Here is a 17,224-nt window from a genome sequence, read left to right as displayed (position 1 = left end):
CCACAATCAGGATCACGTTAACAGATTGCGTATATTTTCTACTTTCAAATGCAATTTTGCGGACAATAATCCAATAAATGTCTATTGACTTACTATAAAAAACATTGATTCGTGTTTTTTTAAAAGCACTTTTGCCTTTTAAGCGATGATAAATTTTTCAATTTTTCATTTAAGAAGATAACTTAAAAGTCATTTTAAAGCTTGAGTTTTCTCGTTTTCCATTCGCTTTTACAGATCATTGCAAATTGTGTGGAAATGAAGTTACGAGCGTTAATGTCCGGTCACGCACGATTCAGAACATCAAATGTGCCTAAAGCGGTTATTCAAAGATTCAATAATTAATATTTCAATAACTAATAAAGATATCGACATAATTCAAAATAATAATTACTCCATGAGATTCACGAACATGTAAATATTGTAACGAAATTTCTAAATCTTTATCTCGTTTTCCATAATACTTATTTAAACTAAAGAAATGCTAGTAACAGATGTATGTTAGCAGTATCCATAGAAAGAATATCTTTTTGTGCGGTAATAAAGGCCACAATATTTTTTTGTGCTTCGTCGGAACGATACTTACCAACCTATCAGTTACAGTGAGGAGAGAGAGAAGATATATAAATCGTAATTTACCAGAGCGGAATATTGCAGAGTTGTTAAAATAATAAAATTATGTTCATGGAGGTTATTAGGTACCGGCGCGGAGAGTTTCATCAATTTTTTGTTATTTCTTTTAACGGTAACACAAAAGAAAGGAAATAAAGAATAAGAACTATCAAAGATTACGAAGGCCAAAGTAGAAGGAGGAAACATGAGAGCTGACACAATACCTTTTTTCGTATTCTGGAGCTCTCATTATTTCACTGTACAAATATTCTCTTTCCGTCCACCTCCTATTCACCCTTTCATTTCCTCCCTAACTCCCTCCCCCTCCGCCCCCCCCGTTCTCCTTTTATTTGTTTAGCCTCTCGCGCAAAAATAGATCGTATTTGTATGCAACTGTTGTTCCGCCTGGAACAAGTCAGTTTTACAAAACTAGCTCATCCCCTCTCTCCTCGACATTTTGATAGTGCATGCACAAGCACTTTCGCGAATTTTTTAATTTGCAACATGAAAAACGTCAGACGAAAGATTTAGCATTGTGCAGAGTACATTGCAGAATGATGTGTCTTTGAATTTCTTGAAAGTGCACTTTCATGCTTGAAAATTTTTTCTATTTATAATTTGACATTTTTTAGAATTTTTTTTTTTTTACCCGGATTCGATTATATATTATGTAGCCTCTGGTTCGTGTATGAAAATGAAGGTTTAAAAATGGAGCCTCTTAAAAATATCCATGAATCACAGTCACGATCTTTTTTTTAACTTTTAGACAAACTGTCAAGTATTAGTGTTACCTATCTAAACAACGCATTCCTTGATAAAATTACGTGTACGTCATACATATTGATGCATATTGCTTTGTTTATCCACTTGCCGTTTATGACGATGTTCTAAAATACATTTCAAAAAGTATATTTACGCAAGAAATGTACGTACAATGGAGTATAATGTGGAATCGTACAAGTATTTTCTGCCTTGAAGATCCAATCTAAATCCTCTAAAAGAACGTTACTTCTAAGATAAAATATTCACTAAGAATATCCTACTGGATATTGCCCAGTTACATTTATTTGTAATGCCTTTCTCAAGTTTTTAAGGTTACTTCTTTGGTCTGAAGTAGCAATATGGTGAAATTGGAATTTGTTCCTTAATATGAATCCAGTGAGCACATTTGCCGTGTTGGATAAAAGTGTTGTAGTGAAAAATATGTCGACGTTATATTTTCTAGAGAGTTCAATTTTGCCTGTGATAAAAACAAAATCATCATAGAATGATACACGTAAAGTTTACCGAATGGTTTACGCTACCTAATCTAATGCATTAACTTCGAAAGATCCTCCTGATTTAAAACTTGAGGTACAATTACTTTTACATTGTGCCTGATTATACACATTTATCCCTGATTATATCACGTCGCTATTCACAGGTATATTTTACAAACGTAGATACTCACCAATTAGATAATATCACTATCCCATATGTTTACGTGGTAGTTCGAAATTTTACGGTACATATGTTCAAATATTTATATTATTATTAGAATCCACAATTCAAATGAACAAATAGGTCGTGTTTACATACATGTCGTAGGTATTCAAGAAATGTTGGGTCAACAATTCAGGCTATTTACAGATAGCTAACGTACATTCTTCTTGATTTCGAAATGGACTAAAAAAGCTATGAATGTTTCCAAAGACTTATATATGAATTTCAAGAATAATGAAGCCTCTAAAATTCACATCTGCCCTATTCTGAAGATAATAGTACAATTTACTCGTTTCTTTTTCTTTTTGTTTTTTTTCATTCCCTTCCTTAGTACAAAATATGCTCATTTTCATAAATGTGAAATCACCGGTATACGTCCTACTTTCAGAAAGAAATCGTGCATAAAAACAAACGTTTTGAGATAAATGAGGCGTCAGCATTCGCGCAGATGGTGTCGTCGTTAGACTCGTGTGCCGATAGAAAGAGTTGGTGGTACAACGGAAGTGCAATATTTCTATCTCTATAACTGAAGAATTAACGTCGCTTGTTCGTTACTTAAGCGAAACTTTCATTTTTCTCCATCTTCTGTTGTCTCTTGTGTGACTACTCTCTCGTATTTTCGTCAGCAGTATTTTCAGCGCCCGAGGGAATTGTATGAATGTCCTTTGTATATTTCGAAATGGAAAAGAAAAAAAAACTTGACAAAATCCCTTAATCGGCATTGTTGAAAACTCTATAAAAGCTCATGAGATGAGAGGACTCGAAACCTGGGTACTATTACTCAGAGGAATTTGTGTAGTTGTAGTTACTACATGGACTATGCGCCCATTTGAAAGCGCCAACTATTCGTGATTAGTTGAAGTTTTATAGTTACGATAACTAGCAATTTCTCTGAGTGAAGAGAATTCTCGTGGCGACTGTACGTTTATTTGTTCTCCGCGTAAGACTACACCTGTTTAAATAGATCAGAATTATACGGACGGCGCCCAGTGTGTAATATTGTCAATTTAAAAAGAACACGAGATATCATTTCGCGTACCTCGTTATTACGTACAAATCGATAATCGTATAGTGAATCAGGATCGTTTTTTCTATTCATCTTTCAACATCAGGTATTGACGCATAAGATTTTAAATTTCTATAACCTAAAAATCAAGGACTCGCCTGTGCCGTAGTGGTTGTATGGGGCACATACTCAAGCGATCACCACTTGGAGACTATCTAACACATGTGTCTGAAAGACGCACGTCATTTCTTTATTCTTCCTTTTTTTTTTCTGCGCCACGCCTTTTCTTCCAAAGCATGTAACTTTTAAACAAAGGATTTTTTCACTTCATTTTCAAATTTTGATTTTACTTTGTAATTGAGTTTTCAACATGTCTATCCGTTACAGAGTTATATTGCAATTTATAACCTCGTGTCTGACAGAATGTACGACCTACGCATTGATGTAAAAACTGTGTGATGTTCTACGGTTAATTCGAGCTGAAATCATCCAACAATTGGATGAAGCCAATTCTCCCTTTTCGTAAAAACAATTTTACCTTCTCGTATATCTTTTTGTTGAGAGTCACAAATCACAGAGCGGCCTATACACACATACGAATGTAGTCTACCAATAAGGCTGTAAATCAAAAAGAATGTTTTCCGCAAATAGAATGTTTTCCCTCACATTCGGTAACAGTATTGATTCGTTGCTTTTTTTTTTTTTAGTTGACTGGCATAAAACGACCTTCGCCAGAGCCAACCGACACTGTGAATAAGGCCCAGAAGAAGCCGAAGGTGCAGAAGAAGAAGAAGAAAAGAGATCCGAACGAACCACAAAAGTAAGTCGGGACACGTTGATACTTTTATCAAGTGATACCAAATTTACAAATTGAACAAAGTATTTAATACCCATAAGGAGAAAAGCCCGTTCAAGTTGAATGATAAATTCTTGTTGTCACGACGTTCACGCAGAACCGTGAAATAATACATAAGGGTAAAGAGCACTGCTAGTGACAACTTGGTAAATTTCTGAATATGCTGAAATTTGCAAATCAATCAAATAGACTATACTGGGTTCGCCCCGGCACCCTCCTAGCTGGATCGTGAAAGCCGTATACATCATTCAATAGAGAATAAACTAATTTCTACACCTCGCACATCGTGGCTGCGTTCTCCTTCTTCTTTTCGCCCTACTCCCACTGCTCCTTCTATTCGCTTCCCGAATGATCCCAATGTTCTATTTAAATACAGAGTTAGGCAAAAAGGGTTCCGTGAAGAATGGTACCTCCATTAATGTTGACATAAAAGGAAACGCGTGACTCATTTTAAGAAACGGCTTCCCAGTTTAACGATGATCCATCACGTAGTGAAGAAGAAACTTGTTCTACGTTCGTAAAACATCGTTATTCGTTCAGATATCCGTTTATATTAAGAAAGCTAAATTAACAGTAATACGTGTCCGATTGCTTCGATTTAATGAAGGTATCGCAGTATGCTCGCTAAGGCAAAACGATGGCGCAGTGGGACGGTGGGTATAAGTTATTACCATCATGAATTGGCAATTACCGTTATTGTTGCAGCCCTTTGAATGTAGGACATGGGTCCAGCTGCAGGTACAAGCGGGCCTGCTGCATCGGAGCATAGCACAGAAATAGCTAGCCGCTTTCTATACTCTATTGGTAATGATGGTGTGTCGTAGGACCATTCCATTCGTGTAGCAATAATGCCGTAATAGTTGAGCCAGATTACACGGTTATAGTCGGATTAGCGATAGTTGTTACTCGCTCCTATAAATCTAAACTCGGCGCAGCCGAGTTCGAGCTGCTCGTTCGAATTGAGTCGAGCGAAGCCGAATCGTGCCGAGCGTTTCCGAAATTCCTAAATACTTGCCCACCTCAATCATTTGTCCTACGATATTCTCAAATCTAATTTTCTATATTTTTCTACTTTCAGGCCAGTCTCGGCGTACGCACTTTTCTTCAGGGACACCCAGGCAGCGATCAAGGGACAAAACCCCAACGCGAGCTTCGGCGAAGTCTCGAAAATTGTCGCGTCCATGTGGGACGCCCTGGATACCGATCACAAGAACGTGAGTACATGCTTCGATAATTCCGTCCCTGTATGTATGAAAGAACATTTGAAGAATAACTACCGAAAGGAAATTCATAGAGCTAAAATGACCTCGAAGTCGACCGTGAGAACGATTCTTCGGATAGGAACATAGGTACATAGTATACTGCACTATGCACAGTCATTAGACTGTACGTCTGGCGTACCTGGTTTGATAAGTACAGCGTGCGCTCCCTCTCATAAATAACACATGTTTACGGAAAAGTATATAGTCGCTTGATCGTAGCTCCTTGACACGCGATTCGTCGGCCACCATCGCCAGCTCTGCTTTATAATACTGTGCTTACTATTAGAGAGCCTTCTCTTCTTTTCCTTTCCTTATTTATTTTTATCACTCCTTTTCAGTATTAAATTCTACTTGCTCTTGCTATCAACTCTGAAAATGTCTGGCTCGTTTATTTCCTCCGAGATAATTATGCTCGTTTATGATAAATTTCGCAAAAAGCAGATATCCCAAGTATCTATTAGACGGGCAAAAACAAACTGACGATGAATTCTGCACGGTCAATTTAAATATAAACGATAATCGTTCATAGATGCTAAAACCTACTTTAACATTTTTATGCGAATGTGAAATTGTGCTTCATGAATATTAAAGTGTTTCTCGCGAAGTCAATAATATCGCCAAAGTGTAAACAATTTTTCTGAAGTCGATATGTAACGCTGCTCGAACAATTAGCGATTTAGCATGAGAGAATATAATTGTGGCTGGTCGTAAAAGCAAGTACGTTGAATTATTATCGATGCTGGAATTTTAATAGTGTATAACGCAATAAGAAACCGCTTTACGAGTCTTTTTATTATTCTACTAATTTCTCGGTTGCTTCTTACGTTATGTACCAGTTATTATTCTCGAGCAGCAGTACGAGAATCAATTCTTATTTACCTCGTTACATGCGAGATTCTAGTTGTATTCCTATACATAGAATATAGTATGCTTGACATTAATCATTCTTCATGTATCATAAATACAGAGATAATCTCGGGAAAGTGCATTTTAATTTAAGAATATGTAGGACACGACGCTCCGCGGTATTGTGAATGTGTTGTGACGTTCTGCCGTCGTATAGGATCTTGATTAAATTCCTCATACTCCTATTCCCCGTCCATTTTATGTTTTACTTATCGTTTCACAATCACAAACGCATATTCAAACATGGTTTTCTGACATCGCCCCTGCTGGATCAATAAACGTTACACAAAAGTTCCATACATAATTCAAGTAAGAATTCATCTTTTAGGAAGTATTTTTCTGTGGTTCTGCGCACGCGTACCGGTTGCTTTGTAAATCTTATTGGAAAATTGAATTGGATTCAATATCTATTCAGGAACATCAATTTTCAGTGTGATATAAAAATATTCACTACATTGAATATTTCTCGTTCGACTGATCTATCGAGACTCTACGTAAATGCAATTTATACAGAAAATAATTGTTGAACGTTCAGGGAATATAATTCCACCAATACGTATTAAGAAGATATTGATTTACGGCGAACGGTCGCCTGTCCTTTAATATCAAATTAAACACGTTCTATATGGATTTTCCGTCTACAGCCTTTTTTGCACTGCTTTCGAACGGACAGGCCACACGTCAAATTAAACTGACGTTCAAGCATGTTACACGACAAAACTACTTAGCGCTCGTATATCACACAAAAACAAAAAACTATGGTTACGATACATGAGAATGATACGTAATGATAACGATATCAGGAATAATAAAGAGGCGTTGCAATAATATAAGAAGGATCATAGATAAATACGCAAAGCAACGGTTGTTTTATCTGAGAGCGATGTCTCGATAAACTGCTACAACGCCATTTTGCTATAAAGTTTCACTATGAAATCACGGCAGGTGCATTCTTACTGTGCAATAATATGTAGCTATATACCTAAATAAACGTAAGAATATATGCGCATTGTTTAAGCGTTGGTAAGGTTTAACTTACACGTATATACCTTATAATGCTAAGACTTCATTGCAATTTGTGTATTACGCTGTACGTGTACGCGGAGTCAGAAGTTACGAGCTAAATTTCCTCGACGGTTGCGCAATGTCGACGTTTTCATGATCGTGAAATATTTAGGGTACGCCGTATAAATAAGAAGGAATGGGACCGTGCTTTATTTGAGAAATTTATTACCATTGTGAACTGAGCGAAATTTTATTTGATCTTATTTTTCTTCATCGTGTAACGAACTTTTCGTGTTTACTGACGAACGTGATTCTCCATGAATAATTGAACGCCCTCGAAATTCATAAGCGAGCTACAGCCAAATTTTCATGTATTAATTCTCATTAAATCAAGCTTCGATATGGACGCAAGACAATGTTGTTTAATGGCCGCCGCAGCCCTCTTGTAATTTCGAACGCTTATTCGTTTCGTTGAAGTAGCTACTACCATACGATAACGCGCAGGAAGTCGTACAAATAGGTTTCCGGGAAGACGTTGAATATCATGGAAGAGACTGGAAATGAAATATTAACGATTCACTGCTGAATGGAGTATTTAATTATGCTGGGAAACAATCGTCATTGTGCTGCTTTTAAGTTTTAATTAAGTACCCGAAGGTATATGGCCAAAGGTATTCATGCTATATACAACATGTGTATATATTTCTGCTTCACATCCAATGAGTATTTGTTTCTTGTATGGTTCTCTTCTTTAATAGAGACTGTTTGCTACCATTATTATTTTTTTTAATTATCGTATACATATAGAGGTACCTACTGTACCTACTACAACCCTTTCTAACAAGTGAATCACTCAAAAAGAATGAATACACGAGGATCATGAGAAAAGCCTCTTCTCGGATCGGAAGCCATTCTGGATTCATTCGCGTATAATATGTTTTTAATTGTTGTGCAAATCCATACTTGTACAGTGGACACAAGATGACTCTTTCAAGTTGCGCAACGAATCTCCAACGATTATTTTTATGTTTTAATGGTACCGGTTAATCCATAAAAGTTCATTATTATGTGAGAGCTGCTTTACCGATAATGTGTGAAATTATAATTTGCATACATCACGGAACATTCACTTTACTCGTGCAGTGCAGATTATCAAACTGCAAAAATCTAGCATTGTTTCTGTTACATCATGGGATGAGATTATTTTTTCTATTGTCTCGCAAGATTATCTAGATAGCGCGATTACACATTATCTTCCAGACAGCCGTTAAGAAAAACGTATGTAAATCAATTCAATTTCTGCAGGTTTATAAGAAGAAGACTGAAGCTGCGAAGAAGGAATATTTGAAGGCTCTTGCAGCATACAGGGCATCATTAGTGAGCAAAGGCGCAGCAGAGAACGATCAGCAACAGCAACAACAGCCCCCACAGCAGCAACAACAGCAACAACAGCAGCCGGTGCAGTACGGTGGATATGCCGGATATGGAGGAAATGGACCGCCAGGAAATGTTGCTTATCAAGTTTATAGTCCGCAACAAGCTCAGCCACCTTCGCCTCAACAGCACCAACAACATCAACATCAACAACATCAGCAACAGCAGCAACAGCAGCAAATGACGATCAAAAAATCTCCTCACCACCTTGCAATGCAGGCCAATCCTCAGCAACAACAGCAGCAGGTATTTTTATGAATTTTCTTTACGTATGTGTTTTTCAATCCTTTCATTTATTATCAGCACAAAAACCGTTATCTTGTTACACATATAGAAATTTAACGATATATTTTTTGGTATTTCAGGCACTAATGAACAATACTATGGCGCCTCCACATATGACGCAGCAACAGCATATGCAACAACAATACATGCAGCAGGTACGTAAATTGTTATACCATTTCTTAGGTTAATTGCCAGATAATGAATATGCTAAATAACATATTTATCATACTATATTTTTGTACCATAGCTTATAAATTCATTGTACATGATAGATTTGTTGTTTCATGTATTTGTAATCTGGTATCACTGCTCAATGATACGTACCATAAGGTCCATTCACACATTTCAGTGCCGTATCCCCGTTATATATCCGGCTGCATCAGTTTGGAATTTGCACACAGATTTCAGTACTATTAAATAAAGCACTGAGACAGAAATTGAAATGCGAGGACAGTCTGGCTTAGATATATAAAATAAAATTTGTTTACGTTAATGCACGGACGTGAATAGTATGATACATACGGTTACGGCACAGAAATGTATGAATCAGGCTTTATATATTATACCCGTTATCAATGGCGTAACAATGACACTTTAACGAATTATCATGAGTCGTTATATACTAATTGTAAATATAATGGTTGTCTTCATATCCTATTCGCTTACGTCGAATTATGGAAGGATTCGAACTACCATAGCATTAGTCAAAGCAATCGTTATTTATTGTCTTTTCAATACAACCAGTTAGTTCTGGTATTAGAGTGAAGGTTGTACTAAAAATAATAGTAATACCTATTCATCCGTCTTAAGTTCGCTGGCGTATTATTTCTCAAAAATAGAAAAAAATAACTGATATTAAATTAAAGTTCTTGCAACTGTTACTAATCGAGCGCCCAAGATGGCCGCCGTGAAGGCGGTCGATGGTTCCGGTCAAGTTTTTTCCATTCTCCGCCTCAAATCAGCTGGAGCTTATTACCTCGTGAGTGCATTAACGTTGTGCTAAGATGCCTACAGTGACGTGATGGAGTAGCATTTTATTGTTATCGGGAAATGAGGATGAAAATAATCATACGACTACATAACCTCAGTTTATACTTTGTGTATACGTGAAATAATATTTGCTACGAACTATTCAAATATTTGTTCGGAATTTCGTGAGAAAAAATCAATATTCTACGTTTTATTTACCTCAGTGCATTGATATCATCAGTGAATTAAACATTTTATTCTATCTTTAACCTGTGCAGGTGCCACAACAGCAAGTGCAGCAGGTGTCGGTGCAGCAACAACAAATGATGCACATGAGTCCTCCTAGAGCTGACTCCTTATCGAGTCCTCCACCTGTTAGTGGTTCTCAAGGTGCTATGGGTGGTCAGCGACCACCTACAAATGCTTGCATTCGCCATGGATGTCCAAATCCTGCTGTAGCTAATAGTGAATGGGAAGATGAATACTGCAGCAATGAGTGTGTGGTCAGCCACTGCAGGTTTGTGTGAGCATTGTTTTGAATATTTTATATTTTATTCATTTACATACATGATATATTTTAAAGGAACTTTATATATTGTATAAATGAATATACAAAATAGTGTTGGCGATGAATATTTACTGAATGAACTTTAGTATAACAAGATTTTTCATTTGTTCAACTGATTTTTATATAATACCATTTTAATTTATTGTAATCTAATGCATAAAGTTTCCATCTAAATTTTTTCTAAGTGATATAATTTATGTTATTCAATTTCAATATTTTTATATTGCAGAGATGTGTTTACTACGTGGGTATCATCAAATCAAAATCCCCAGCAAAATTTCTCCACCGTAAAGTAAGCAGTTGGCTAGAGATGACCTAAAAGTTTTAATTACTCGAAGGCCTCGCATTTGGGGCCTGTTGTTGACCCATTAAGTAAGGTAATTTTACACAATATGTACATAGATTAACGTAGTGAGAGTTCCGAAACGCTGAGAAGGACCACATGGAGGCCCAATGGAGACTGGCTTGGATGTACGGGTAGAATGCCAATATGCAAAAAGGCGATACGACTGTAAAATGCTAAGGAAAATTGTTGATTCTTACACGACAGTTAGGTTACATAACCTACAGAGCCACAGGCCAAAAACTTGTTACTAACTTGTGAGAAAGACCTTTTGCCGAAAATTCACTCGGATAGAGACTCATACATGTAAATACGTGAAAAGGACATAATAAAAATTCGACTGCTTCCCCGGAATTGATATCTACGAAAGAAGTCGATGCACATAAATTAATATTGTCCACTCCTATTTCGTATTCTCGTTAAATTCGTCTGATCGATTACGAGCTTGTACACGAATTTTTAACTTGGACCGTTAAATTCTGATCGAGCGGTCGTATTACGTGTATTTCTCGAAAGACTATACTAACGATAAAGTACAAGAAACGAAGGGGGAATGTATTGCATGTAAATAACTATGTGCGAATGCTACGAATGCTTTGTAATTTTGTGAAGACAAAATAACGATCGGACAGAGGCAGGACAGAAAAACTTGTAGAATAACTATATTACTTGGCGGTGCCATGGCCGGTTGTTGCATGTTTCACTTTTAACATTTAGCTAGAAATATAAATAACGAAGATATATTAATTAAAGTAAATTGTACCCGACGTCATGGGACGACTGTAGAGGCTGTTAGTAATGCGCTCAGATAAAATGGTCTAGAGTTCAAAAGCAAAGAACCTAAAGTTCCTGATTGTCACCTTCTACTTCGTCTCGTGGCTTCGATGTCACTCAAGCTTATGATTGAACTGAACATCCCACCCGAACCACTCGAGTTTGTGCTAATCACTATTTTCACGAGATTTTTCCATCGGACTCACATACGTATCACTCGAACATGACTTCGACGTTAGCATCTCCACAAAATATACAATATTATAACGAAAACGAAATACATCGGATGCCATGTTTTGCGAAGCGTGTATTTGTTGACTATTCGTGTACAAAAGAAGAATAGTGCGTATTAGATTAAGCTGTTCGTTTACGAGGAATGAAAAAAAGAAGTTCTTATTCGAATACGTGAGGATTTAACTTTTATCCGTCCGTGGAAAAATATCGTGAAGATTGCTCTAAGCCATCCCAAAAACTGTATAGAATTCGAAGATAGCCAGGATAGCGATAGGTATATCATGGTCTAGAAAAGAGCAACAGGGCTCCACCATACTTATTTTTGTATCACCTCTACACGCAGTAAATCCATAGAACAATCCACTTACAACTTTTTGGTAAAACAGAAATTTTCGAACAGCAAAAAAACCAATATGCGTTTTCAACTCCTATATATGTATTGCAGGCAAAAATTAATAACGGATGTTTTTCAACGTCTCTTGCGTGTCCTGACACTTTCTATCTTGAAATACGATTTTTACCATCGACATCCGTGAATAGGATAAGAGAAGAATTATATGAAATTGTGAGACCCGACGATCCTTTTAAAATTGTCAGGCTATATACGCTCCAAAATGACCGATATAGCCAAGATACATTCTAAATCCTTAAGTTGATAATGGCGTGAACAATTAGTAGTTTTTGTATCACTGATAAAGCAACGCCGCATTGGAAGAGAGCGCGTTCTTTTTGTTGTTTCTAAAATAGTTTTTAATTATTTAGTGATTCAATTTGGGCTCTGAAATAAATAAATAAATATATATATATATATACATAAAAGTATAAAAATTAACGTATTTTCGCGTTTGCGTGAACTCTGCCTTTGGCGCATGATTTTAAGGCAAGTGAAATATCTAATTTGTGGCAAGCATTGTTTAGAGATGGAAAATGAATCATTGAATAGTTACAGATGATATATTGTACGATGAATCTTATTCGTAAAAATAATGCATCTAAAAGTGTCTGATGCCAACATCTGGCACATATCGAGGCTCGCTGCTGGTATCAGAATATTATTTCACATTTCATGCAAACGCGCAGACGTATTTTTAGATTGTTTGTTTCTATTACTCTTATGTAAATACATAAATATATTCTATAGATTTATAGGTTACAGTGTAAACATAATCAATACTGTATTATACTGATAACAATTTGTGGTATATTACAAATACGATAGGACATAATTATTATTGATTATTGAGTAAAAATAAGAAATATTGGTTAGTGTTTGCCCACATTGTTCCCGTCACGCAATGGGTACAAAGGCGTATTATTAAGGTATCAAGCAAACAATACAGAAAACACAAATTTCCTTAACCAACAGACCTTTGATATCCGACTTTTTGACCCTCAAGCCCAAATCCTCGCAACACGTTTCCACGTCGTGTGTACCTCCAACACACGAACGACACAATTTTACAACACTAATCATAATTGCATAAACCTATATTAAAAAGAATAAGTCTAGAAACTATCAAGCATATAATAGTAGTACTAGCACTACGCATCAAATGCTAATATATGATGGTGATTTGCAATGAATTTATGTTCATTTTTATTGTTTTCTGTACAAAGACTTAATTAAACGATTTCAGTCCCAAGAATGTTTTGGGCTTTTTACTTTAAAATCGTCACCTATCCTCTTCCACAAAAATTTCGACCTGATTGCTCAACGAATAACGAGGCGCTGGCAATTACAATGGAATTTCATTTTAATCGTTACCGTTGTGCAGCCAAGCATTTCAGCCAGATAGCATACGTTACTCCAGGTAATAATGTGGTAACCTGTGCACTTTTTTACCAACAATTCTCTTGTTCTCTTTTTATCAATTAAAACATTCCAGTGCAGCATACAAATGCACCGGATGCATCCACCGACTAATAATTCTGCACCCTACGAACATGAGAAATATCAAATAATGCACAGCGCATGTAACCGAGTCATTTAAATTCTCATAATATAAGCTACTTGAACGGCAAGACAATGATGGATATTTGAATAATGTGCATTCCACGATACATTCCTTCTTCTATGGTAATGTATTCAACAACTGCAATGAAATTTGACTACGGCCGTAAGGTGATTAGGTGATTACGTTTGAGTTAAAAAAAATTTCTTCGTAGAAAGGAACATAACTCAACCGTGAGGTAAAAATGAAGAAATACTTGAAATCCAACGAATGATATAATCATTATAATATTATAATTAAATGACAGATAAGCTTGTGTTTTGCCAAAAAGTCTGGAATAAATTTTAGAGTTCGAAACCTTACGAAGAAAATTAACAGACTTGTTCTTTAAAGTATTTAGAGCGGAATGAAGCTCCTTGTAACGTCTACGAACGAAGTGGTTCTCAATTGAAGCATTGTACACTTTCCATTGCATCAAACTGTTCCAATTATTTCAATTAAACTGTTTCCGGCCTAGTAAAAAGTACGTAAATGGTAGAATGCATTCAGACCCTTGTGGGATTAATGTCTTACACTGACATACACACCAATATGTATTTCATTTTATAAAAAATGCACTTTGTTGGACTACTGAGTCAAATGTTAAATAGTCTATGTAATTCCAGTAATATATTACTCATACACTTCTCACTATTCGTTAATAATAACATTCAATATTCGACTAAACTATAAGTCTATATTATACAACTATTTGATTACTTAATGTTGTTTTACCATGTCATTGAACCTTAATAAGTAATAATGAAACACATAAACGATGGACGACAAATATTTGTTATAAATAATTTTTAAAATTATAGCACGAGTATTCTGGTAATTTCTATAGATAGATAGATTCAGCAGAAAATCATGACAGTTTTACAAAAACTATATTACATCCTGTTAATCGTATCCATATAAAATTGTCTCGACAATACCCGAAGCCGGACAAAAACGTTCTGTTGTGCAACGATTGGAAATTCTGGTAATCGATCCGTGACACAATGAAGCAACAAATTGGATATTGGATATCGAGTAAAAAATAAATTTGTAACGTGTACTCGATTAATTAATGTCGTTCATTGCGACATCAACAAAATAAAGTTCAATTAAAATTAATATATTAATAAATGTACATTATAATAGTATGTGTAACAAGAGAACTGTACTTGGCATTTTTATGTACATTTACGCTCGCACAGTGATGTTTGAAATGAGCAATTAAAGAAGGCTATGGAAGTTTTATCCACGTGTTACAGATTTAACTAATCTTGATTAAAATTGTTGAACAAATTAAAATCCCCATCTATTATATACTATTATCCGTTGTCGCATTTTTATAATTACACCATTTGTTAAACTTATAATACTAAAAATAAATTTGTAAAACGTAATGAACGGAACAAAAACAGGAATCTAACTCACTCAACCATAAATAATTTTTTACTATAGACCGGTTGGACCGGAGTTAATATCAGTAGAATCTAAATTATTCACATAATTGTCTTGAAGTAAAACTATTCAAACTTTTACTGAATAGTAATCATTTGATTATAATAATTATGCAACACTTAGTAGTCTGTTATAATTGTCTCGTCATTCGTATCGTAATTTTGCAAGTTTCTATTATATTTTTCACAATCACGATGAACTAAAGACTTGTTGTTATGCGCATAATACAGGGTAGACATTTAGTAACCGTCCCTATATCCAGTAGTCTGGAAGTTATATATTTATATAACAGTGAAAAATACATGTGTAATAAGTGAAGAGGTAAAAAAGTTAGTGTGATTAAAGTAACTAATGTATTCGCAAGATATAATTTCATTCGCGCGACGTAGATTAGGGTATCACGCACTGGTATCACCTAAGATAGAGAAGGGGTTCACTATCACCTGAAGATTGAGAAGGGAGTAGGTCGAGAGACGGGTAGTAGATCGAAGATGACGGAACTTGCGTAATACGAGACAAAACGATGTATGTTAATAAAACATGTTTATAAAGTTTACCGAGTTTACTTAAAACAAAAACAATCAACATGATGTATTCACATATTAGTATGAAAGTATGGGTTACTTCAAGAACTAACGTAAAATATGAGAAAAAAATGGTTACTCGTCTGCATAAGTACATAATATGATGTAAACACGAAGTGTCTGGAAAAAGTTTCCTGAAAGTTGTAATGAAGGTAGGTTTTTTTCATTTTCCGGGCAATTGTTTGAACACCCCTAATATACATATAATATAATGATATAGTCGGTCCACGAGTTCAATGTGTTTTTGGACGGTTCGCAAGTAATGCAATCATTAGCAAATCACACGTGGCATTCCATAAAGTCACGGAAATAAATGCTAAAATAAAAAAAATTAAATATACATATTTAGATGCCAAACTGTTCACATTCATACTTTATAACAAAAATTATATGCACAGCCACTTACGCCGTCCACTCTGGACAGACTTGCAACACAAAAAAGCAATGATATCGTGGACCGACTATGCGAATAAATGAATAAATTTTATCGTTTTTAATGAATCTGTTAATTTGATTCACCGGTGGACAAATTTCAGAAATCCAAAACTTGTTTATATCTTGTTTACAAGTCATTTATTTCGCTATTTTTTGAAGAAACACTGTCGCAAGAATTTAGTGTATTACCACTCCCTTTTTCTACTCCGTTACTCGAGGATAGAAAAAAAAACAAAATTAAAATACACTGAACAATAGATTACCCGGAACGAGAACTACGGGTATTGGGAACCGGGTCGCCCTGTTGGAAAAAGATAATTAACAAATGAGAATTGCTGTTTCACTCTTACACACTCGGCTTATGGACAAATAGGTTACGTGGATAAAAGTTCCACATTTGCATGGTCGGTTTGAAAAGAGTTGCTGCTTTCAGTTTTGGCACTTAGGTTATGCTACAGAGCTCATCGAATATGCCGGCAAAATTTTATCCAGATTTAATTTCGTTTGGGAAGTGAAATGTGGATGTAATGTTTGTTCTGATCTTTTGACGGTTTTTAAACTGCAGTTAGGAAATGAGTTTTATTATAAATTTAATTGTAATTATTAGCAAAATTCAAGAAAGTATCATGTACTTACGATTATAATAGCGATGAAAACATTAAATAATTGTATTCAAGGTGTTCAAAAAGCTTAGTGTAACTGGCACGTTACGCCGACACAATTTTAATAGTGTTTCGCCTAAAAGTATTACTTTGATATGCGATACACATTTAAGAGATACGATTCATATTTAGTTAACTGTAGGTGGAATATAATTATAAAACAAGGACGATGATTCGTACATGGTATATAAATGGATATACATGTTATGTTTGACATATGTTACAAAATTTTGGTACTTGCGTGTTACATATATTTACCTGTTATGTGTAAGCTAAGGTGAAACTAAAGGTAAATCTAAAACATTAAAGTAGTTCTATCGGTACACGTACGAACCAAAAGTTTCGACTGCATCGTATAATAAAACCA

The 17,224-nt window shown here is 35.4% G+C and overlaps 1 protein-coding gene across 3 annotated transcripts in view; it reads left to right on the top strand.

Annotated features, from left to right (window-relative positions):
- LOC107266921 (TOX high mobility group box family member 3) overlaps positions 1-13,379 on the top strand; it is a 68,376-nt gene extending 54,997 nt beyond the window's left edge. Inside the window, exons 6-12 of one of the 3 annotated variants that reach the window (XM_015737961.2) lie at positions 3,805-3,917; positions 5,032-5,167; positions 8,432-8,806; positions 8,926-9,000; positions 10,093-10,331; positions 10,612-10,674; positions 10,785-13,379. In XM_015737961.2, coding sequence (XP_015593447.1) covers positions 3,805-3,917; positions 5,032-5,167; positions 8,432-8,806; positions 8,926-9,000; positions 10,093-10,331; positions 10,612-10,674; positions 10,785-10,794 — 1,011 coding nt within the window. In that variant the 3' untranslated portion in view covers positions 10,795-13,379. Of the gene's footprint in view, positions 1-3,804; positions 3,918-5,031; positions 5,168-8,431; positions 8,807-8,925; positions 9,001-10,092; positions 10,338-10,611 lie in introns of all 3 variants that reach the window. The other 2 variants (XM_015737959.2, XM_015737960.2) reach the window with 2 other exon arrangements.
- The last annotated feature ends 3,845 nt before the right edge of the window (positions 13,380-17,224 follow it).

The sequence above is a fragment of the Cephus cinctus genome, unplaced genomic scaffold, assembly GCF_000341935.2.
Source record: "Cephus cinctus unplaced genomic scaffold, Ccin1 Ccin1_scaffold0330, whole genome shotgun sequence".
Taxonomy (NCBI): Eukaryota; Metazoa; Arthropoda; class Insecta; order Hymenoptera; family Cephidae; genus Cephus; species Cephus cinctus.
The sequence above is the reverse complement of the archived record's forward strand: the minus strand, read 5'-3'. Positions and strand labels throughout refer to the sequence as shown.